Here is a 22,980-nt window from a genome sequence, read left to right as displayed (position 1 = left end):
AAAACAAACTGTCCTTGTGGTCAGAATTTTGTCGCAACTGAACACTCAGACTGAGTATTTTTTGTTGCCCAAGTAATAATATAACACGTAGAGGTCAAATTATGAAAGTATATCTTGATCAGCATTTTGTTTTCAAACTTTCTTTGCCCTTTATCTATTGGAACTCGTTTCAATCCATGGTTCAATTGATACTTCAATAATGCATGTTTATGTTGAAGAACTGTAGAAACTACAGATAGATTATAATATACATATTTGTTATACTGATCTTGAAGCTTCACCATAGACTGAATAGACCATGATGATCAGAACAATTCATTTGAGTTTTGAACGTCTGAGAACCCCACTAGTAATTTCTTAAATCATCCATCACCAAGTCCATGAAGAGGCAATAATTGTACCAAAGTTCTAACTAAAAGAAAACCCAACCCCAAAAGCAAGAAATCCTGAAAACAACATAGAATTTACATGTTAATGTATCCTAACACACACATTGATGCCATCTGATAGTTCAAAGTTCATAAGCAAAGACTTGAAATCTTCTTACAGAGATGATACACCATTTGTAAAGTTTATATCAAATCATAAAATTCTGGACAATTGAAAGAATATATCTCAAATATTATGAACATTCTCTTGAATTTTCCATCTTAGAAACAAAGGGAAATGTGTAGAAACACTAAAAAGGAATATCACCTATTATATATTATAACTCAGAAAAATACAGAAGCAACTATTTCTCTGCCATGTTGTGGACAAGCACCACTCCAGAATGCTCATAGTTCAAAGAATTTCAGACCCAAAAAAGAAAAAAGAAAAAAGAAAAAAGAAAGAAAAAAAAAAACTTCCCGAAGAGAGTCTATTAGTTACCTTGATTGGCTTAGGAACCTCTCTTTGCCTTCCCCATTGAATCCAATATTAGTTTACATTGTTCCCTAACTAATTCAACCTTCTTCACATACAATTCCAGTTCGTTTTCTCCCAACATCCTCCATTTGTCATCCAATTCCTTCGCTTTTTCACTCCCAATTGATGGCATTCTTTCCCTAACAAGCCGCATTAGCCCTTCTGAACAGAACTTACCATTCTCCACCATGAAAGAAGCCTTCAGCCATGGATATTCTGATAGAAACTCCTCTGCCAAAATCTTACTCTCAACATTATTATTGTTCACAGTCTCTTTCTTTGCTGCTTCCACATCCACTCTCGGCGAGCTTATAGACACTGAATTGCTAGCTTTCACACTATGCTTCCTCGGCTTATTCTTTGCTTCATTGCCCCATATTTTCTTCGACAGCACAAACGAATTGTGCTCATGCTGTTTCAAAAATACAGGGTCGTCCCCATTCCTGCCCTTCTCCGAGTTGTTCTTGTACTTCTTCTTCAGCCTCCTCACTTTATCGATCAATTGATTCTTCGAAACATTAACGCTTAGATTTTTCTTTATGAACTCTAGAAATTGGCTCATATCGGTATAAGGATCAGACCCCTTTGCCGATTGAAAATCAATCATCCCCTGTAGTATCGAAATCTCATCATCCTCACTCCACAGCCTGTTAATGCCGGACCCACACACCTTTTTCCCTTCTTCAATATCTTCGCCATTCATTACCCTCTTCATCTTCTTCTTATTCGACTCATTCCCTTGGAAGTTATTCTCAATCGGGCGCTTTAAGCATGAACTAAAAGGTGGCTTCACAGTAGCACAATCTATGCTCGACTTGTGTGAATCCTTGTTAGGTTTAGAAGACCCACAGGCCAATTTCCGAAGAATCGGTTTAATGGTGAAAGCAGAAGCACTTGGGGAGGATTGGGTTTTCTCAGAATCGGAATCTGAGACGAACCCAGAATCCTTTTCGAGAGAATTTTCACGTCTAGGGATGACAGGAGAGGGGATTGCTTGTTCTTGTTCTTCTTGTTGTTCTTCCTCTTCATCTTCGTGGGTGTGTTCATCGATTTCGTCCTCGGAGTTCTGCATTAGATTATCAATTTCCCGATCCTCTTCATGAGTCTCATAATCGGATTCTTCTTCGGAATCTGAAAAGGCATGCGCGGACGGAAGATCTTCGACGAGCCGCTTTGGTGCCATCGGAATAGAAGGGAAGAAAAAGGTTGGTTTGGTTTATAAGGGAGAGGGCGTCAGAAATTTAATTTATAGTATTGGAGTAGGGTTTTTGACACATTGGGGTTTCTGACGTGGCATTGATTCGGCAAACTCCGAAAGGGAAAAGGATACGCCATTCGTGGAAGGTAAGTATATAATTTTCATATTTTATTCAAAAAATAAATACAAATATGGAAGGTATTTATGTAATTTTCATATGTTATTCAAATGGGGATGTAGCTCAGATGGTAGAGCGCTCGCTTAGCATGCGAGAGGTACGGGGATCGATACCCCGCATCTCCACTCTTTTTTTGTATATTTTTTCATATTTTCTATTTCCAGTTTTTATTTATTAATTTTTTTACACTCATCGCAGGCTTATAACTTGATGAGGGTAAGATTTTCATCCTCAATATTTATATGAAGATGATCTTTAGTTGTGACTAGAATTATAGTGTTCAACCAGGTTTTGTGAATGGTAACCTATAATTCTAGTTTCTTCCCATGATTGCCATTGCCACAGCTATTCTTAAATCATTCTTACTTCATAACGCAAGCATTTGCAAGAAATCTCTACATACAAATACTGTAACCAATCCCAAGTCCGCTCTGAGATTCCCACTTACTTCTCTACAATGTGGAGCCATTTTGCAATCACTCACCAACAACAAATCAATTGCACAAGGCCGGAAACTCCATGCCTGTATGCTCACATCTGGAAATCTTCAAAACAATACCTATCTCAGCTCCAAACTTGCTGCATTTTATGCGGCTTGTGGTCGCATGATAGAAGCCCAAGTGATATTCGATGGGGTTGCTTTGAAAAATTCATTCCTGTGGAATTTTATGATTAGAGGTTATGCTTCTGGTGGTGTTATTGCTTACGAGGCCCTTGCTATGTATCGTAAAATGCTAAGATTAGGAATTGTTGACAATTTTACTTTCCCTTTTGTTCTAAAAGCGTGTGGTGATCTGGGTCTTAGTGAAATGGGAAGGGAAATTCATACTCATGTGGAGGTTTGTGGGTGGGATTCAGATATTTATGTGAACAATTCTCTTCTAGCAATGTACCTGAAGTTTGGGAATTTGGATGTTGCAAGGAAGGTGTTTGATAAAATGCCCGACAGGGATACAACTTCTTGGAATACTCTGATTTCGGGTTACGTGAGGAACAACAATGCAATGGAAGCTTTAATGATTTTTTATCTAATGGGAAAGGCTGGGTTGAAAGCAGATGGGACTACTTTGCTTGCACTCCTCTCTGCTTGTGTTGATTTGGCTGCCATTAAGCAGGGGAAGGAGATCCATTGTTATGCTATACGCAATAATTATGTTTCTTCGAATGAGTTCCTGATGAACTCGCTGATTGATATGTACTCAAATTGCAGCTCTATTGCTGTTGCTAGGCAATTATTCGAGGAGTTGAAAATTAAAGATACTGTATCATGGAATTCTATAATTTCATGCTATCAACGAAGTGGAGATGCTTTTGAAAGTTTAAGACTTTTCTGTCAAATGCTAATCGAAGAAACAGCAGCTCCGGATGAGATAACTCTCGTGGCTGTCCTAGGTGCTTGTGAAAAGATTACAGCCCTGCAATTTGGGAAGTCAGTCCATTCATATCTGACTAAGATAGGGATTTTCTTAAATTCCTTTTTAGGAACTGCCCTTATAGACATGTATGCTAAGTGTGGAGAATTATCTTGCTCTTACCACGTCTTTTGTGAGATGACTCAGAAGAATATGGTTGCTTGGAGTGCTATGATTGCAGCTTATGGAATTCATGGGAGGGGAAAAGAGGCTATATCCGTTTTCAATGAAATGACAGCAAATGGCATTAGTCCAGATGAGGGTGTTCTAACTTCTGTTCTATCAGCATGTAGCCATTCAGGCTTGGTTGATGAGGGCAAAACGATTTTCAATGAAATGACCATTAAGTATGATATCAGACCGGGACCTGCTCATTACTTATGTTTGGTAGATCTTCTTGGCAGAGCAGGGCTACTGAATGAAGCATACGAACTGGTAAAGCGTATGGAAGTCGAACCATCCGCTGATATATGGGCTGCACTCCTTTCTGCTTGTAGGCTTCATCGAAACGTCGTGTTGGCAGAGATTTCAGCTCAAAATATTTTCAGAACGAATCCAACAAGGGTTAGTAGCTACATCTGTCTTTCCAATATTTATGCTGCTATGAAACAATGGACTGCTGTGGAAAAAGTGAGAACTACAATGAGGAATTATGGATTGAAGAAACCAGCGGGGTACAGCTTAATTGAGCTTGATAGCCAGGTTCATATGTTCTTTGTTGGAGACAAGTCACACCAACAAACAAAAGATATATATGCTAAACTGAAGGACATAAGTTGGCGACTCAAGGAGAAAGGGCACAAGCCCGATACTAGTTCAATTTTATATGATGTCAGTGAAGAACAAAAGGAGAAGATGCTTTGGGATCATAGTGAGCGATTGGCAATTGCTTTTGCTCTTCTAAATACCCCTCCAGGGACCAAAATTAGGATTACTAAGAATCTTCGAGTATGTGCAGATTGCCACACGGTAACGAAATTAATATCGAAACTCATGGATCGAGAAATCGTCATGCGTGATAACCACAGGTTTCACCATTTTATCGATGGCATTTGTTCTTGTGGGGATTTTTGGTAATTACTGTGTAACTTTGTTTCATGTCAAATTTATTCAATAACAACAGGTATGGCATTTCTTATATGCTAACTGTTCAGCAATCGTTTATAGTTAGCAATTAAATATGAAGATGATTATATTTAGTATCACGTGGGTAGAGAGATAGGTTTTACTGAGTATCAGTTTCTTCATACCATGATAATTGTTAGGACTCACCACTCTTCACAATAGTATGATATTGTCCACTTTAAACTTAAACTCTCGTAGATTTATTTTGGACTTCTCCAAGAGACCTCATACCAATAGAGTTGATCTCGTTCTTAATCTGTTTTATACTTATCTGCTGAACTAGTTCCTCAGGTCCACTTTTGGCTAATAATTCCTTGATTGATAAAAGATGAGGAAGACGATGTGTAAGTTTATGCTTGATTGGTTGTCCTGTTGCTGAGACAGGTTTTTACGGATAGTGGCAGCTTGGAAGAATTTATGTTTATTTACAAACAGTCAAAATCTGTGATGCAGAGTTCAGCTAACTGAGAGCCACATTTATGAGGTTAACTCCTATCTCAAAGAGGAATGACTTGGCAGACATGCTTGGTTGGCTCGATTCTTGATGTCTTTTCAACAGGTAACAGGTACTTAATAACAAAACAAAATCTCTTTTCATTTTTTAACCGAATTTTCCATATATCATTAGTGCCCCACTTCCACCTATTGGGTCTGCCTGCTTAACTTTTATTGCTCACCGCCATTGCTCACCAATCCTCTGAGATTGAAATTTAGCTTTTGGGTCTGCCTGCTTAACTTTTATTAATTACATTAAAACTATCCATCTCTTAGATCCATGTACGGACTGTAAAAATGTAAAAATATTACCTGTCATTCACTTGCCAAAGGTTAAAAGTGAAAAGGAACGGTGACGGATTCATTGGTCTTCACGTGGGTCCGATGCCCTTTCAAGCTACAACTCTGTGAGTAGCCCAGTCCACTCCACTCCCTTACTCCCTATCTCTCTCATTTTGCTCATCTTCTTCACCCGCCATGAGAAAAAGACGAAAAAGAATCAAACCCCAAATCTTTTTCTTGTGAAGCTGTGTGTTTATCGGAATCTGAATTTGGAACTCTGGATAATCGAAAATGTGTTATGTTGGCAAAGCTACTAAGATCTTCATCTTCATTGTTACCGTTTTGGTGGTTCTTGGTCTAGTTCTTGGCTTTGGATTTATGCGTCATGGCCTCCAAAAATCCCACAAGTGCTCCGGCAACTCCTGTTTTTCCCCTCCGGTTGTCTTTCCCAATCCCAATTCCGCCACTCCCGGCGGCGCCGCCCCCATCTCGGCTTCCAATCAACCGCAGAACCCACCAAACCCACCAGATTCCAATCCCAACCCACCACCTCAAAATCCGATTCCGGCTTTTCCTCCTCCATCTGACGCTACTCCGGCTTTTCCACCTCCATCTGACGCTACTCCGGCTTCTCCGCCTCCGCCTGACGTTATTCCGACTACCCCACCTCCGCCTGACGTTATTCCGACTTCCCCACCTCCGCCTGATACCATCCCGAATCCCTTACCACCGCCGCCGCCGCTGCTGCCAGCATCTCAATCTCCACCTCCCCCAGAAACCGAAGCGTCGCCACCATTAACTCCACCCAGTACGACGCCAGTGAGTCCAGGTCCAATGCATGTTCAGCTACGATCGTCGATTCGTAAGACCAATAAGAAGTTCTGAGGTCGATTTATTCATTGATTAAGCTCATTACTTTCAAAAAGAAAATTGTCTTGAATTCTTAGATAGGTTTGTAGAGAATGAGGATGAAATGTGAGTTGTATTAGATTCGAGTGATGGGTCGATCCAATCTTCAGGTGTTACCTGCTTTTTCATGACGGATTTTCAGTTCCATTTTACTGAATTTTCACAGAAAAAGCAGTGGAATCAGCCGTGATTCCTTTTCTTTTTCGTTTCTTTTTAGTGTATCAGTTTCACAGTTCCTTCTTTGACCATTGTCGTCTACAGTGTCTACACTACTCCCAATGACATTATCAGTCCAAATCTCGCTAATCCTCCTCATAAAAGCCATTTCTTTTCAGCTAAAAAACCTAAAATGTCGGAAATGGGTCGAACGGATACTCGGGTTTTGAAGTGGATCTGCATAATTGTTGATGTTTTGTTTGTATAATTGTTGTTGAAATTTTCCTTTAGAATATCTGAACTGAGCCATTTTCAGACAAATTTGGTGTCTCCGAGGAACACGAAGCTTTCTTTTTAGCTTCTTTACGCAAAGTACAGATTTTAGCAGAGTCCCATGTTCATATCTGCAGAATTTTCGCAGCAACATCCTCGCATGCCTTCAAGACAGTTTCTTTTTTTTTTTTTTCTTTTTAAGATAATGTCTTTAAGGGTCGGATTGAAACCTATGGGTAGAAGCAACTGATCTTCCATCAAGCGGCTGAGGCCTTTGTGTTTAACTGCGAAACTTTGTCTTAAACCGGTGGTTGTAGGGTGGGTGGCCACAAAAAAGTTTTGAAGGCTATTGACCCTTGCATTTTGGGTAGATACCCTATAAGCTAAAGGACAAGGGTTAAATTTGGAGGGCACGTTGCGTGGTACTCTGCCAACTGTAAACATTATAATAAGGTTTGGAATTTCTATACTGCTGCGGTGTTGTAATTCATGTCATGCACGAGGATCGGTGTCCGGTCACCGAAATCCGGTCGGCTTCTGCGGGTTCTTGATTAGGTTGGACACTTGAGTGATTGGAGGACGATCCACAATCCACCCCCTCGGAGCCCAGCATACTTGGTACTCGTTCCTTTCTCCAATTGATGTGGGACCGCCACCAAATCCACCCTCTTTGGGCCCAGCGTCTTTACTAGCACACCGCTTCGTGTCTACCCCCTTCGGGGAACAGCGAGAAGGCTGACACATCATCCAATGTCTAGCTTTGATACCATTTATAACGACTCAGATCCACCGCTAGTAGATATTGTTCCCTTTAGGTTTTCTCTTTCGGTCTTCCCCTCAAGGCTTTAAAACGCATTTAGTAGGGGAAGATCTCCACACCCTTGTAAAGGATGTTTTGTTCTCTTCCCCAACCAATGTGAGACATCACAATCCACCCCGTTTCGGGCCCACATTAGTTGGACAGGAGAACAAAACACCCTTTATAAGGGTGTGAAAACCTTCCTCTAGTAGACGCGTTTTAAAGCCTTGAGGGGAAGAAGGGAAGCCTGTAAGGGAAAGCCCAAAAAGGATGATATCTGCTAGCGGTGGGTCTAGATCGTTATATTATCACTGAGTAGTGGAGTATATTTAAACAAAACTAAAAGCTTCTTTTGAAAATTTATAAACTAAATAAACACACACTTGAAAGATGGTACTTATAAGTTAACTCAATACTTTGATTAATATTTCATCAATATCATGATGAAATTATGAACTCAGCCCTTATGTTCGATATGTTGAGCCATACATAAACATGTAGAATATGGAGTGATTGACGAAAACATAGCTCAGAAATTACAAGTTGTTCCAGTTTTAGGCAGTAAAGAAGGGGTAAGTTTCATATCTAAAGTTGCAGCTCCCACCGACCACTCTTCCACCAACTTTAGCTCCATTAGCACAGCAATAAGGCAGTTCAGCAATGGCATCATCAAGGCACTTCTTGCAATCCGCAGTCCACAGATCTCTCGTACACTGAACCAACCCATACACCTTCTTGGACCCCCCAATCTCCAACTCTCCAATCGCATACAAATTCCTCGACGTCTTAACCTTTTCAGACAACCCACTGAGCAAGTTCTTAACTTGTTCCCCAAACGACGTCGGATCATCCGCATCTCTGACATTCCTCAAGTAGAATCTAAATCCCCCATTTTGATTCTTCCCAAAGAATTTGGCATTGGAGTATTTCAAAAGGCATGAATCATACCATATGGCCGCCCCTCTCTTATAAGGACATCGCTGTTGGATGTCTTGTCCGGCCGTCGCAACACAGTTCTTGCAATCGGCGGGCGAGGCGTCCCCCCGACATAGAGCCAAGCCATTGACTTGGTTTGTTAAATCTTTGCCTCCAGTTGAGCTAAGGCCGAAGCCAGAGGGTGGAGCACTATTGGTCAATCTATCGAGAGCTTGTTTTAAGTTGGAAGCATAGAGACTATTGATTGTGTAGTTGTCGGAGCTTGAACATGTATGGTAGAGATATCCGCCATTGGTTGTGGTTATGGTATTGCCTATGGTGGCAAGAAATAGGAGGAGAATAGGAAGATATGGCTTTGATCCGCTCATGCTTTGAAATGGATGATTATTATGTTTTGAAATTTGATATAAATAGAGGGGGAGTTGTCATAGGAGATATTAATCCTTAAAAAATAATTATAGGTTTGGATTATATTATAGGCTTAGTAATAAATTGAAAAAGTGTTACTACCTTTTCAAAAGAATTAGATTTTAAGACGTTGTTTATTCCATGCTAATCCGTAATGACCTAAATAAATAGTTAGATTTCATGTCGATTGGAGAGGAGAACGAAACAAACGTATGAAAGTCTCCTCCTAGTAGATGCATTTTAAAACCGTGAGGCTGACGGCAATACGGGACAAAATGAACAATATCTACTAACGGTGGGTTTGAGCTGTTACAAATGGTATAAGAGCCCATCACTAAACGATACAAGACAATATTTGGGCTATTATAAATTGATCAGAAGAGGGTCTAGACACAACCCTCTTCACAGTAGACACATTTTAAAATCTTGAAAAGAAGCAAACGTGCTAAAATCTCAAATCCACAAGATGTTGTTCACAAATTTACCTGTAACGACTCAGATCCACTGCAAGCAGATATTGTCCTCTTTGGACTTTTCCTTTCGGGCTTTCCCTCAAGACTTTAAAACGCGTCTAACATCACAATTCACCCCCCTTCAGGGCCCATCGTCCTCGCTGACACTCTTTCCTTCCTCCAATCGACGTGGGACTGCCCCCAAATCCACCCCCCTTTGGGGCCTAGCGTTCTTACTGGCACACCGCCTCGTGTCTACCCCCTTTAGGGAACATCGAGAAGTTTGACATATCCCCCAAATCCACCCCCCTTTGGGACCCAGCGTCCTTACTGGCACACCGCCTCGTGTCTACCCTCCTTTAGAAAACAGCGAGAAGGCTGGCACATCGTCCAATGTCTGGCTCTAGTACCATTTGTAACGACCCAGATCCACCGCTAGAAGATATTGTTTTCTTTGGGGTTTTCCTTTCGGGCTTCCCCTCAAGGCTTTAAAACGCGTCTGCTAGGGAAAGGTTTCCACACCAACGTGGGACATCAAATTACCATATCTCCGTAAAACTCTTAATTCTTCCTCTATCATGTGTACTATATATATATATAAATATTGGTCCACTAATTTAAGAATGTAGCGTAATGATATATGGATAAGCCCCACTTTGATTGCACTAACATATATGTATATGATTAAGGAGAATTTAGTATATTAAATAAATAATATGTATATGGATTAATGGATGATACACTTAATTAGCTTAATTAATATAATAATTTTGAATGGATTTAGTATGGTGTGCACTATATTTACGTATATGACTTTTTCACTGAATTTATTAAAGATGGATATGGAGCACAATGAATATTGGATTATAAGTGGATGGAGAAATTTAATGGAGACTTAGATGAATTGCACTTTCATTAATGAATATAATTTTAGTACAATTGGATATTAATTACCCCATATTATCAAGTTGTAATAATGTTAATAAAGATTTTTCTTTCTAACTATATATTTTATGCAATCAAGTTTAACCTAATTACTTAAAACATGGTACCTTCGATCGGAAAGTTCATACTTCAAATTTAAATTTATATGAAAAAATATTACTAGAATGTCGTTGGATCTTCATCAATTTAACTATGCCATCCTCATATCATATCAGTCCATGATCAAATGTCTATATTTTGATAGCAACCTCATCAACTCAATAGTTGATGTTGGTTAGAACCCGTCTCTATTTTATATGCAATCACTAATTTTATGTTTGTGAAACAGTTCAAGTCCACGACTAACAGATATTGTCTTCTTTGGACTTTCTGTTGAAGGCTTCTTGGCTCAAGGTTACCCAAGCCCACGACTAGCCTGTATTGTCCTCTTTGAGATTTCCCTTCAATGGACTTTCCGCTGAAGGCTTCTTGGCTCAAGGTTACCCAAGCCCACGACTAGCCTGTATTGTCCTCTTTGAGATTTCCCTTCAATGGACTTTCCGCTGAAGGCTTCTTGGCTCAAGGTTACCCAAGCCCACGACTAGCCTGTATTGTCCTCTTTGAGATTTCCCTTCAATGGACTTTCCGCTGAAGGCTTCTTGGCTCAAGGTTACCCAAGCCCACGACTAGCCTATATTGTCCTCTTTGGGATTTCCCTTCAAGGGCTTCCTTCGCTCAAGGTTTTAAAATGCGTTTGTTAGGAAGAGGTTTCCACACCCTCCCAAGGTAGTCCATACTCAAGGGTTTAAAACACGTCTGTTATGTAAAGATTTCCACACCCTTATAAGATAGCCCAGCATCTTCGTTGGCCCACTATCAGAAACCTGGCTCTGATACCATCTATGACATCTTAAGCCCACCGCTAGCAAATATTGTCTTTTTGGAACTTTCCCTTCGAGGGCTTACCCTCAAAGATTTAAAACATGTCTATTACAGAGAGGTTTCCCACACTCTTATAAAGTATGCTTTGTTTCTCAATCCAACCAACGTGAAGTCTCACAGTTTGTATCATCAACATCATCATCCACAACGACTAAGATCATCTTCAAATCCGATAAAATCAATTCAATCGCATCAATTGAGTGAGACTCTTACAAATACGATTTACACCCACAATTAAGTTTTGTCTTAATATACTATAAATCTTATAGTTCTCAATCGAAAATATTGCATATAACACTATCATATATATCATATAGAGCGATACATTATCTTTAACATCAAGTTTGTAATGAACTCTTTAACTTATTTTTGGGCATCAACAATTGGGTAAAGTTCATATCTAAAATTACAGCTTCCACCAACCACTCTTCCACCAATTTTAGCATCACAACAACTTGGAAGCTCACCAATGGCAATGTCAAGACACTTCTTACAACCACCACTCGGTAGGTCTCTAGTGCATTGAACCAATCCATACAACTTCTCCGATGGCTTTATCTCCACATCGCCAATCACATACAAATTCTTGGTAGCTTCAACTTTTTCAGACAAACTAGTCAACAATCTCTTGACTTGTTCATTAAACGGCGCCGGATCATCTCTTTCTTCTAGATTCCACATATAAAACGTGTTCCTATTATCTATCTTCCCAAAGAATTTAGTGTTAGAATATTTCAACCCACAAAAATCATACCAAATGGCAGCTCCTTTTCTATAAGGGCATCGTTCACGAATCTCTTGGCTCGCCGTGGCGATGCAATTCGTACAATCGGCGGACGAGACATCGCCACGACATAGAGCCAACCCGTTGACTTGGTTTTGTAAATCGCCCTTGCCAACGGAGCTGAGGCCGAAGCCGGAGGGAGGGGCGTTGGAGGCCAATTGATCCAAGGCTTGGTTTAAGTTAGAAGCATAGGGGGTGTGGGCTGTGTAATTGTCGAAGCTTGAGCATATATGGAAGAGAAATGCACTGTCAGTGACGATGTCATCGCCAAAGGCTAAGGGAAGAACGAGAAAGAGGGCGAGAAAGATGGTTGGTGTTGATTGCTTCATGGTTTGAGAGGTTTGAGCTATTATCCATTATATATAATATTTATTTTCTTTTTAATATGAAAAGAAAAATTGGATTACCGCAGTCCAAATTGAAAGTAGTGAAAGATTCATTATTTGGTCAACTAAATATATAAATATATGAAATAATAAAACTATTTGGTCAACGAATGTTGTATTTGGTCAAAAATGGTGTCGAAATTGTTGACTTTGATTAGTCATAATTTTGATGAATATTTTTGTATCGTTAATTAGATTATAATATTTCTAGTAGCTTAAAATCATAAATGTTAAAACTTTTATCTTTAATTAAAATGTTTAATTTTCGAAAATAAAACCTAACTTTTATTTATTATTATTATTATTATTATTATTATTTTGCTACTTCAAGATGATACTCTGGCCACATGTTCTGATTCCAATCAATCTAAGAGAACGTGGAGTCAACCTTCTAGAAGGAAATTGAAAAATATCACTACCCATTAATTTTTATAATGATTAAAAAAATTGTTAATTTAATATTTTTCTTTTAATATAGATTTTACTTTTTGGATTTTTCAAAAAACCTCGTAATATAAATATATTGTCTCTCACTTATATACCAACGATAGAGAACAACTTTTTGAATGGAATCTCATGCGCTCTATAGTATCACAGTTATGCTTATCTAAAGTCTGTTGCTCGTAGCTGCATGTCTATACAATGTCGAAGTCTTTATTTGTTTTTTTCTATTGTATTTTTTGTTTGCATGATCATTAAGTGAAGTCATGTCTAAGCCTGTCAGATATGAATGACTTCAAGATGTACTATATGGAGATTAAGTAGTCATCGAACCTCCCCAACCAAGTATTGTAATCTCTCTTGTCCACATGTATGGAAGTGATAAAATAGAGAGATTTCAAAATGCACGTACCCATCATAGAGAAATTAATCGACTTGATAACTCTATTTTATTAGGATCGTGACTTAAACGCATTCCAACAAATCCACATAGAGATAGAGAAGCATGTGACCTTAAATCATGAGTTTTTATTCCATATATTAAATTATTTAGCTTAGGAGATATTTTAAATTTATTTCTGGTCATCAACGATGGGGTAAATTTCATATCTGAAGTTACAGCTCCCACCAATCACTCTTCCACCAATCTTAGCATCACAGCAATTGGGAAGCTCAGCAACAGCGTCACTAAGGCACTTCTTGCAAGCGGCGCCAGACAGGTCTCTTGTGCATTGGACCAATCCATACAACTTGTTCGAAGGCCCTTCAATCCCCTGTTCTCCAATCACATACAACTTGGGCGTGGCTTCCACTCTTTCAACCAAACCACTCAGCAAGTTCTTGACTTGTTCATTAAACGTTGCTGGGTTTTCTGCCTTTTGAACATTCCACATGTATAGCCTTACCCCATTATCAATTTTCCCAAAGAATTTGGTGTTGGAGTATTTCAGCAGACAAAAGTCATACCATATGGATGCACCCTTGCCATTTGGGCATCGTTGTTGAATCTCGTTACTCGCCGTGTCGATGCAGGCTTTGCAATTGGCGGGCGAGATGTCGCCGCGGCATAGAGCCAACGCGTTGACTTGGCTCTGTATGTCGTCGCCGATGGAGCTGAGGCCGAAGCCGGAGGGAGGGGCGTTTGAGGCCAATTGATAGAAGGCTTGTTTCAAGTTGGAAGCATAAGGGGTATTGGCTGTGTAATTTTCGAGGATGGAACATGTATGGAAGAGAAATGCACTGTCAGTGACAGCGTTTGAATCGGCAAATGCTTGTGGGGAGAGGAGAAAGAGGCATAGGAGGAGGGTAATGGAAATGCTTGATTTTGAATGCCTCATTGTTTGAAAAGGAAGGAAAATGGTGAGTGGTTTGGCTTGGTATTTGTGTCCTGAATTATCCACTATTTATAGAGTTTTTTTACCTCAAAAGTCATTTTAATATAATTCTAATATATATATATATAGCTGAAATTGTTGACTTTAGGAATTAATTGGGTGTGTTAGAATGAGATTGAACAATTATAGGGCATACTTTTTTCTAAGTCACTACTATCATTTTCATTTTCATAACCAAATTATACTAATATATATTCATTTTTTTTCTAAACTGTCAATTTTATTGAATATTATTCCACCTTAAATTTTAAAAAGTATCGTTAAACAAAGTTATCGATGTTTAATAAACTAACACATGTAATAAAAGTGATAAAATTTCAAAAAAAATGAGGTTAAGATTTTTCTATATTAATGATAGAAACTTATATAAACATCTTCCGACATGTTTTTCTCTCTCGATCTGGAACAAGGTTCCCGATTTTAGATTGGAGGAGGAGAGTGGGAGAGGAGGAAGAACGAAGAGACAAAAGGAGAATAGTGCAGACCACGACAATAAGTGGAGTCAAACATTCTAGAAAAAGTTTGAAAAAATTAAGAATTAACATTTCATCTCGATACGGCTGTAAAAACATTATTAAATTCGTCTCATTTCTAAGGCTCCAACCTATTACATATTTTGTACAACTTATAAACTATTACAAACTATTACGAACATTAAGAACCAAACTTGATTAAACATTTATACAATTATATCCAAAATCAATTTATAAGAATATACTCATTATAAATATTGGTCTATCAAGGATAAAGTCCATTAGGCTCAAAATAAATGATATGATATATTGAAAAAATATAAAGTGAAGTTTATATAATTTCAAATGATATTTTGCACCTATCAAACCTGACTCAACCAACCATAAGATTGATTTAATCAACTCAACGAAAGATGAAAGACTTGGGTAAAAGAACTGTTAATCTAGAGCAAAAGTTGAGAAATTTGAAAGAGTATTATTCTCTTAAAACTTAAATTAATCCCAATCCGACTATTTCTTACTTTTCAAGCAAAGGATATGGTGGAAATATGGATCTGTCGATCTATTTTGAACTCATCCAAAATGAGAAATTTTTATATTTATAAACATTGTTCTTAATTGAGGAACAAGCAATCAAAATCTCAAGTTGTATAATGTTGATTAGTCTCATAATGTAGTGGGTTTAATGTTGGTATGCCTAATTCAAGGTATATATGCACAAGCAGCCCCATTAATTCATAAAATTCATGCACTCTTCTTTATCTAAATCATTTTATTATATAGTTTATTCTAATGAATTTCTATGAACGGCAGTTTCTAAAAATACAAAATACAGAAAAAAGAGAGAAGAAACAGAAAAAGATCAGAATCTCTTCTAGCATAAGTTATGTTGATGTGCTTCAGCGTTGAAAATGGCGCATTATTATACATTCTTATTGATGGTTAAAAAAGGGGCTAAACAGGAGAAATATTTACATGGCTAACCAGAAAACATCTTCATCCAAAACATCAGCCAACCTGTTAAACAGAAAATGAAAACTTGTACCTCAGAAGATGACCAACCTCTGCTGCCAATTCAAAAAAACCAGAAGGAACTCCAAACTGTGTTCTTTTTACGTATATCTCCCCCCTCCTATTACTTTCTCCCTTGCCTGGGATTACAAGACACAAAATCTGTTAGAAGACACACAAAACCACCCAAGCTTTTCAGAAAACTATATTGAAAATTAAGTTCAAGTATACAATGTCAACACATTTCGACTACGAGTCAAACGAGGTCAAATGGAGTAGTGGAGTAACTGTCTCCCTTTCTTAAGAGTACAGATTCATCATACAGAACTCCTATCTAGTATTGCTAGGCAGTGCATTAAATGAATTCAAGGAATAGAATGACTAAATCCTTGAGAGTTCAAACAAATAGAGAATTGAACATACAGATTTCCTAGCTTGTTTTGTCAGGCAGTGTCATTAGGTGAAATGAAGGAATAGAATGGATAAATAATTGTATAAATCAAAGTTCAGAAGAAAGTAATTTCCAACATCTGCAGAGAAATTCATATCAATAGACATATTTACACAGATCCCACAAGAACACACCTCAAAAGAGCATTCACACTCCGAACGTTAAAAAAACAAGGGTCAAATTAGCACGTCAATGCGTAGAAGTTCTTGTTCCTGAAATTAACATTACTGATATGTTTCAATCAACACATAGTAACAAAAACGCAAAATTACCTTAAATTAAGAAGGCAGGGCTGCACAACAAAGTTCACATGGCTTTAAACTGCTGAAGAAACCATTGGTGAAATTTTATATAACTCTGTCCTTCCCAACCAAACTAACAAAAATTGTTAGGAATACATAGATATTAATTCCTCAACTCCACATTGTCTGACTTCAAGAAGCATCGATTCCTTGGAAGAAGAAATGACATCACAGCATTGTCTACGTGGGGCCTTCATCTGAAACAGGGGAAATTTCAGTACGAAATTAAACCATAAGGGCAATTATGAAGATTGCAATTATAAGATATGATCAAAACAAAACCAGTTAAAGACGGTTAGAAAACCTCTTCCACATCAAGTTCCAACTTCTGGGAGAAAACTCGAATCTGTTTTAGGTTCTTCATTGCACCAGACGCTGGACAATCAGTGACCATCTTCCTAGTATAGTTAGTCAAGGCATTATTTTTACTAGATCTTAAATTCTGCATATAGAAGATATTTCTTTTACAAGGATCTTTAGGGTAGCCTCTCGTATTAAACATGTATCGATTTGCATCAACGGTAGCAGCCCTCCTCCATGGCATAAAAGTTCTTTGCAGTGAAAGTAGGTCGGGGAGAAGCTGATTGCCTTCAAAGACCTGAATAGCAAATCCCCACGATACGGAAATAGTCAATGAATGAGAACGATCATAGCACACAATTTGCTGGAAAATCCTGCCAGGATCCACATTCACTGCTTCAAAGAGATGATGCACGGCCTGAGAATTATTCATGTCTGGGAATATCGGATCCGTGGCATCCAAATGATGTAGTGAAACTATCGGTGACAATGCATGTGCAGATAGCAATCCAAACAGATTTCCCCGCATATCGACCTAAGGGAAATACGCAAAGCAAATAAGCAATAAATTGGCAGCCAACCTAATTGTGTTCTAGATCGTTTGCCCCAATTCCAGTAAAGCTGGTTGAAAGAATGAAATTTCACCAAATGATACAGATTTTGATAAAATGATGTCATTTGAGAAATTTCACCAAATGAATGCGATAAAATACTCAAATATCTTACCTGATGAAATCCAGGTTCGTGTGTTAAGCCAACTCCAAGCTCCACCAAGCAGGACCATATTCTAGCATCACTTCCATACAAATGCCCGTATCTGGTCAAGCACGAGTCCAAAACCCCAGCCAAAACCCTAGCCAGCGAATGGCTGATCGCAAAGCCTCCGCCACCAAACGCCATATCGAACGAGTTTTTCAAATTCTGTCCATAACTCTCCGAATTGCTCCCAATATAATACCACCGCTCATGGTCATATTTCCCCAACGTCTTGACCAGATTATCCACAAAGAACAAAGTATCGTCATCCCCAAACACATACCACCGCACATCCGGCTCATTCAGTTCAACAATTTCCTTAACCACTCGCGCCACTCTGATCGCCGATCGGAGACCTCCACGGAAGGTGTACGGAAACCTAGAGGTGTCGTTCGAAACAATCACCGGCGGAACGGAAGAATCGGCAAAGGCGAAATCAGGCGCAATGCGATCAACAAAGGCGAAAGCACGCGTCGAATTACGCTGGTACCAGAGACGAACATAGGGCTTGCGGCGAGACCAGGACAGAGAAGAAGTAGCGATGGCAAAGAGAATGTGGCGGCGTGTAGTGGGAGAGAGAGTAGAACGAGAGCATAAGAGCGACGGCGCGTGGGGCGAGGAGTTGAAGAAGAGAGTGTAGATGATGAAGGCGGCGGAGAGGAGGAGGAGGACGGTTTTGGCGGTGGATAGACTCGGGGTCTTGAGGAGCCTGAGGGGCATTCTGGGAAAGAGAGAAGTGAGTCTATGGCGAAAAGCAGCGGTTTGCTTGTACTTCTTTTTCTGCAACATTTGAAACTGAAAATGATATTAAAGAACGTCGAGAAGTTTCCAGAAAAGATAACTAATGACACAGAAACGAATCTCTTTCCCTGCTACTGTTCTTGCTTATATATCGACGGTGGAGGCCCACTACAATTTTGGGCCTACTGGGCTCACTGTGACTTATGGGCCGGGCTGAAGCATACATTTATCATTTTCCTTATGGGCCTATTGGGCTCACCGCCACTTTTTGGGCCGGCTGAATCATACATTTATCATTTTATTATGGGCCTACTGGGCTCACAGTAACTTTATGGCCTATTGGGCTCACTGTGACTTTTTGGGCCAGGCTGAATCGTACATTTATCATTTTCCTTTATATTTCACTTTTTTTTTTTTCAGTTTTATTCGCATTTCTATTCAAAACAATTTTATAGTGATGATTGAGATAAGACAGGCGTATGATTTAAACATGAATAGGACAACGTGTTTGCCACGTGTACATACACGTGGCAATAATCTTGAGTCTTAATAAAGACACAGGGCCCGCTTTATAATAGTAACACATTTCAATACGAACACGTCACAAGCGTGTCACGTGGAACTACCATAAAAAAACATTTATATTATAAAAAAAAATCATCCTAAATTCTAGAGCTTTTAATTCCACTCACTCAATCTGATTGTGTCACAAAGGCGGCACCTTTCATTTTTAGCCATACAAATTTTGGGACATTATCCACCGTCCAAAAGTAATTTTTAAATATTGTCTTATTGATTTATTTATTTATTTATTTCAATTCTAAAAGATTATAGTTTATTATTTCATTTTTTGTCGTTTTTTTAAAAATAGTAATCTTCTAAACTTTTCAAACTTTTTTTAAAAGAAATTTAGCTAAGACAATATGAAAATTAGAATACATAATTTGGGAGAAAATAAACATAAAATTATTATCAAAAGAACCGTAATTTTTTTTTTAATTTTAAAAATTTTCATTTATGTCGTTGAATTTTTTTATTAGTTATGCCAACACGTATATGACAAATTGACAGGATTCTTTTTTTTATAATTTAACCTAAAAACTAATGGGTGGAAAAAAAAACTAAATTAATTAATTAATTAAAAAATTTGAATAATAGTTTTCAAGAAGAAAAACAATAACAAAAAAACTCAATTATTACATTAAATCCAACTTTATTAATTAGAAACATTTATCATTCATCTAAATAATAAAACCAGCGTGATTGATTCCAATCATGAATCTTTCTTTTTCTTCTTTTCCTCTTCTAAAATCTTCTATTTATATGTAATTCGCTACCCTCAATCGAATTAGCTTCCAAGAAAGAACAAAGAAAGGAGGACAGATGTGCAAAGGAGTAGGACAGGAAGATACCCAAGCCACCGTCCAGCGGCGGCGGACTACCGAGATGGCAAGGGCGAAGGGCGGTGGAGGCGATCCAGAACCGTGCGAGCTCTGCGGTTCGAGGGCGTCGCTGTATTGCCAAGCGGACGAGGCGTATCTGTGCCAAAAGTGCGACAAAATGGTTCATAGCGCGAATTTCTTGGCGCTGCGACACGTACGGTGCCTGCTGTGCAACACGTGCCAGAGGGCGACGCGGAGGTATGTGTTGGGAGCGTCGATGGAGGTTGTGCTTCCGAGTATTGTGAGCAGTTCATCGATGGAGAGGAATTTCCAAAATTACCACTGTGGTTCAGATGATTATGATCAAAATTCCTCCCAACTTCTGAAAACTCCTTGTCTCTTTCTTTAATCTCTTCTTCATTTCTTTAGTTTAGGATTTTGTTTTTTGGAATCTCATATTTCCTTTATTTACACTGTACTCTATCTTTACAAATATATGTATGTATGTATATATATATTGGGAGATATTTACCTTTAGAACCCTTCATGCACTTGTACAATATCGTTTATTCACAAGTACCATACTAGAGTGGGTTGAGATGCCCACCGAGCCAACAAACATCAAGCAAGTATATTGACATATGCGTGTCTAACTCACCGGCCAAAAGAGAAAAGTGTTGAAGTGTCAAGCTTAGTGAAAGATGAAAGCTTCCGAGGTTTCGTGTCAATTAGAGTTCAAATGAACGCTACACGAGCCCTCACCATGTTTGATGTGCATGAATTTATTCTAAATGTCATAAATGTATATTAGGGTAGGCACACCATCTTGGGTCATGATGTGATGCATAGTATGACACCATGCATAGTACGACACCTGGTAGAACTTAACAAATGTTACAAAAGGAGCACCTTAAGTGGCTTTGTATTAAGATGCCACTCTATGACACCTGTGTGGAACTGTGGAACTTAACGTGGGCAAACGTTACAAAAGGAGTATCTCAAATGACGATGAAAATCTAAAGATAGCGACAATGGGACAAAAGGGTATTTGACATTCTGTCTTTTTGAGAGGTTGTCATGTCGGCCATACTTTGAGATAGTATGTTCCATGGACAAGTCTAGAATGCAAGTGTCACAATACCTCAATGATGTCTAGATGAATAGATGCCTGAAGGGCCTCTCAGCAAGTAGAAATGACCCAAGAACGGATTCTTTGTTAGTGCACCTAAATGCGTAATAAAGCTCGATGACATCCTACGGTATTGGTGAGCACTCGATAGCATCAAAGAGAAGCTAGATAAACTATGTTTCACGGTTATTTCAAGTGCTTCTTTTAATACCTGATCTCACCTAGAACATTATTGGCATATTGACACAGATCCTCAGATCACTTCCAAACTAGTACAATGATCACTTCTCAACTAGCACAATGTTCCATATAATTTACTAGTAACTATTTTATTTTTTGACTTCTTGAAAATTAAACTTATTACCCTGAATGCTTCTTTTCTTTGTTATCTCCTGAAAAAAAAAATGAAGATGATTGTAAAGAAATTGTGAGAAAGCAAAGATAAACAAAAAGTTTTAGTCCAATTTTAATATTGAAACCTAATTCAGCTTATTGAAATCAAAATAATATTAGAAGTTAAATCACACCTTTTAATATTGAAACCTAATTCAGCTTATTGAGATCAAAATAATATTAGAAGTTAAATCACACCTTTAGTTTTAATAGTTCATGAATTTTTTTTAATTGTCTTATAGATCTATAAAATTTTAATATTGCATCTAATAGGTCTATACATTTTAAATTGTCTAGGTAATATGAAAATGACAATCAAAATCTGCCATAAAAAAGTAAAATGGAGGGAGGTCGCCGATATCTGATATGCAAACAAAACTGGAAATTACAAACGAGTTTACAATAACCCATAAAAACCCCATCCTGCGAACTCCACGAAACCAATTTTACTAGACTAAGGTCTAACAATTGTTCTAACCTCTAAAGCAGCAGGATCCAAAGTTAAGCATCGTCCAACCCCGCGCTTTCATCATCAACCACCTCCACGTCTATATTTTGATCTTCACCCTCATACTGCAATCCAAATCCCACGTTAGATGCTATAAGCAAGAGGTGACAAGGTATTATTGTTCTTTTTTGAAAGAAACAAAACCATATTTAATAAGACTAATGGCTTTCTATGTTTTTTTGGTTCGAACTTTTTCATGTTCACGAAAGAAATTTGATTTGATTTGGGGAGTAGAAAAGTTTCAACTATATCTATAGATTGAACGAGAAAAATGAAAGGTGAACTTTCTTAAGTAATCGACAATTTTGCAAGACAAAACTGAAGAGGAGTGAAATTTTGAGAACTTGCTAACCCTTGAATGGTAGATTTCATGGATTGGAGATGGCGGAGGGGGCAGGAGAGGCACACTGCCCGACGCAGCCTCCTTAGTACTTTCCCTCCGATCGCTCACTTCATTGTTAACTTCCAATTCAATATCAACTTCCTCATTAACCGCATGGGCAGCCATGCTGGTTAATGGCACTACAACACCTGCATCTAGACTCCTAACCTGCGAATCTTAGTTGAAAATTAGGTGCATGAACAAACAATAGAATTTACAATGTACGAAAGGTTTCAAATTGACATTGCACGACAGAGAGGAGGGGGGATGTTATCCTAGGTCTAGAAAGCAACGATGTTAAAAAACTATGAAAGAACAATCAAACAGATAGTAGCACACTTCAAGCTACCATAACCTATAGGCTTTGTACTCCATATGTCACAAGTAATCAGACATCCAAGCGCAGCACATAGTAAATTGAACAAACAAATAAAATTGAATAGAAAAACTATCGAAGTCACCTTGTCTGCAGTAGAAACACTATTAGATGCCTTTCCCCTCTTCTGCCTGCTTTCATTTGCTTTAGGTATATAATCATTGTTTTCATTGCGAACTGCCTCAATTTTGCTATACATCGATTTAGCAGGATGGGCATTCCACCGAGAGATCCTTCTCAATCTTCCCACTGCCTCTTTACTTCCTTTGTGTAAATCAGCTAATGTAGAATGCACACACAATAAGTATGAAGGGAAAACTCCAGCATGAAGAACAATATTAATTAAAAATTATCACGGCCCACCTTAACCCCCCCC

General features: G+C 38.4%; 9 protein-coding genes and 1 non-coding gene across 10 annotated transcripts in view; 4 read left to right on the top strand and 6 right to left on the bottom strand.

Annotated features, from left to right (window-relative positions):
* Positions 1-609: 609 nt before the first annotated feature.
* On the bottom strand, positions 610-2,109 carry LOC111811720 (STOREKEEPER protein-like). The gene has a single exon (XM_023698735.1). It carries the CDS (start codon positions 2,087-2,089, stop codon positions 881-883), a length of 1,209 nt encoding a protein of 402 aa, XP_023554503.1. The 5' UTR covers positions 2,090-2,109; the 3' UTR covers positions 610-880.
* Positions 2,110-2,334: 225 nt separating this feature from the next.
* On the top strand, positions 2,335-2,407 carry TRNAA-AGC. Its single transcript has one exon. It is a non-coding gene; the product is annotated as a tRNA-Ala (tRNA).
* Positions 2,408-2,512: 105 nt separating this feature from the next.
* Positions 2,513-4,894, top strand: LOC111811656 (putative pentatricopeptide repeat-containing protein At3g11460, mitochondrial). Its single transcript, XM_023698636.1, has one exon. The coding sequence runs from the start codon at positions 2,609-2,611 to the stop codon at positions 4,769-4,771; it is 2,163 nt and encodes a 720-aa protein (XP_023554404.1). The 5' UTR covers positions 2,513-2,608; the 3' UTR covers positions 4,772-4,894.
* A 993-nt stretch (positions 4,895-5,887) lies between these two features.
* LOC111776447 (vegetative cell wall protein gp1-like) lies at positions 5,888-6,481 on the top strand. The gene has a single exon (XM_023655881.1). It carries the CDS (start codon positions 5,888-5,890, stop codon positions 6,479-6,481), a length of 594 nt encoding a protein of 197 aa, XP_023511649.1.
* A 1,672-nt stretch (positions 6,482-8,153) lies between these two features.
* LOC111811792 (cysteine-rich repeat secretory protein 38-like) lies at positions 8,154-9,045 on the bottom strand. Its single transcript, XM_023698824.1, has one exon. It carries the CDS (start codon positions 9,035-9,037, stop codon positions 8,288-8,290), a length of 750 nt encoding a protein of 249 aa, XP_023554592.1. The 5' UTR covers positions 9,038-9,045; the 3' UTR covers positions 8,154-8,287.
* A 2,619-nt stretch (positions 9,046-11,664) lies between these two features.
* On the bottom strand, positions 11,665-12,512 carry LOC111811791 (cysteine-rich repeat secretory protein 38-like). Its single transcript, XM_023698823.1, has one exon. It carries the CDS (start codon positions 12,506-12,508, stop codon positions 11,759-11,761), a length of 750 nt encoding a protein of 249 aa, XP_023554591.1. The 5' UTR covers positions 12,509-12,512; the 3' UTR covers positions 11,665-11,758.
* A 1,002-nt stretch (positions 12,513-13,514) lies between these two features.
* LOC111811787 (cysteine-rich repeat secretory protein 38-like) lies at positions 13,515-14,367 on the bottom strand. The gene has a single exon (XM_023698816.1). It carries the CDS (start codon positions 14,341-14,343, stop codon positions 13,579-13,581), a length of 765 nt encoding a protein of 254 aa, XP_023554584.1. The 5' UTR covers positions 14,344-14,367; the 3' UTR covers positions 13,515-13,578.
* Positions 14,368-15,725: 1,358 nt separating this feature from the next.
* LOC111811692 lies at positions 15,726-18,533 on the bottom strand. The gene is made up of 4 exons (XM_023698688.1): positions 17,664-18,533; positions 16,942-17,472; positions 16,608-16,834; positions 15,726-16,024 (listed from the first exon to the last, which is right to left on the bottom strand). The coding sequence occupies exons 1-3, from the start codon at positions 18,480-18,482 to the stop codon at positions 16,724-16,726; spliced, it is 1,461 nt and encodes a 486-aa protein (XP_023554456.1). The 5' UTR covers positions 18,483-18,533; the 3' UTR covers positions 15,726-16,024; positions 16,608-16,723.
* A 1,284-nt stretch (positions 18,534-19,817) lies between these two features.
* Positions 19,818-20,225, top strand: LOC111776446 (B-box domain protein 30-like). Its single transcript, XM_023655879.1, has one exon. It carries the CDS (start codon positions 19,818-19,820, stop codon positions 20,223-20,225), a length of 408 nt encoding a protein of 135 aa, XP_023511647.1.
* Positions 20,226-21,636: 1,411 nt separating this feature from the next.
* The window catches only part of LOC111811845 (zinc finger CCCH domain-containing protein 13-like), a 5,758-nt gene continuing 4,414 nt past the window's right edge, over positions 21,637-22,980 (bottom strand). Inside the window, exons 9-11 of the mRNA XM_023698889.1 lie at positions 22,690-22,883; positions 22,199-22,396; positions 21,637-21,911 (exon numbers count right to left, since the gene is read on the bottom strand). Of these exons, the coding sequence (XP_023554657.1) occupies positions 21,840-21,911; positions 22,199-22,396; positions 22,690-22,883 (464 nt within the window). The 3' untranslated portion in view covers positions 21,637-21,839. The remainder of the gene's footprint in view (positions 21,912-22,198; positions 22,397-22,689; positions 22,884-22,980) is intronic.

Source organism: Cucurbita pepo, chromosome LG15 (assembly GCF_002806865.2).
Source record: "Cucurbita pepo subsp. pepo cultivar mu-cu-16 chromosome LG15, ASM280686v2, whole genome shotgun sequence".
NCBI classification, from domain to species: domain Eukaryota; kingdom Viridiplantae; phylum Streptophyta; class Magnoliopsida; order Cucurbitales; family Cucurbitaceae; genus Cucurbita; species Cucurbita pepo.
The sequence above is the reverse complement of the archived record's forward strand: the minus strand, read 5'-3'. Positions and strand labels throughout refer to the sequence as shown.

Excerpts from the sequence above, each read along its gene's own strand:
- LOC111811692 (XM_023698688.1), bottom strand. The coding sequence starts at position 18,482 with ATGTTGCAGAAAAAGAAGTACAAGCAAACCGCTGCTTTTCGCCATAGA. Across the intron at positions 17,473-17,663 it reads ACGAACCTGGATTTCATCAG|GTCGATATGCGGGGAAATCT; the intron begins GTAAGATATTTG and ends TATTTCCCTTAG. Across the intron at positions 16,835-16,941 it reads TGGAACTTGATGTGGAAGAG|ATGAAGGCCCCACGTAGACA; the intron begins GTTTTCTAACCG and ends CCCCTGTTTCAG.
- LOC111811792 (XM_023698824.1), bottom strand. The coding sequence starts at position 9,037 with ATGAGCGGATCAAAGCCATATCTTCCTATTCTCCTCCTATTTCTTGCC.
- LOC111811656 (XM_023698636.1), top strand. The coding sequence starts at position 2,609 with ATGATTGCCATTGCCACAGCTATTCTTAAATCATTCTTACTTCATAAC.
- LOC111776446 (XM_023655879.1), top strand. The coding sequence starts at position 19,818 with ATGTGCAAAGGAGTAGGACAGGAAGATACCCAAGCCACCGTCCAGCGG.
- LOC111811791 (XM_023698823.1), bottom strand. The coding sequence starts at position 12,508 with ATGAAGCAATCAACACCAACCATCTTTCTCGCCCTCTTTCTCGTTCTT.
- LOC111811787 (XM_023698816.1), bottom strand. The coding sequence starts at position 14,343 with ATGAGGCATTCAAAATCAAGCATTTCCATTACCCTCCTCCTATGCCTC.
- LOC111811720 (XM_023698735.1), bottom strand. The coding sequence starts at position 2,089 with ATGGCACCAAAGCGGCTCGTCGAAGATCTTCCGTCCGCGCATGCCTTT.
- LOC111776447 (XM_023655881.1), top strand. The coding sequence starts at position 5,888 with ATGTGTTATGTTGGCAAAGCTACTAAGATCTTCATCTTCATTGTTACC.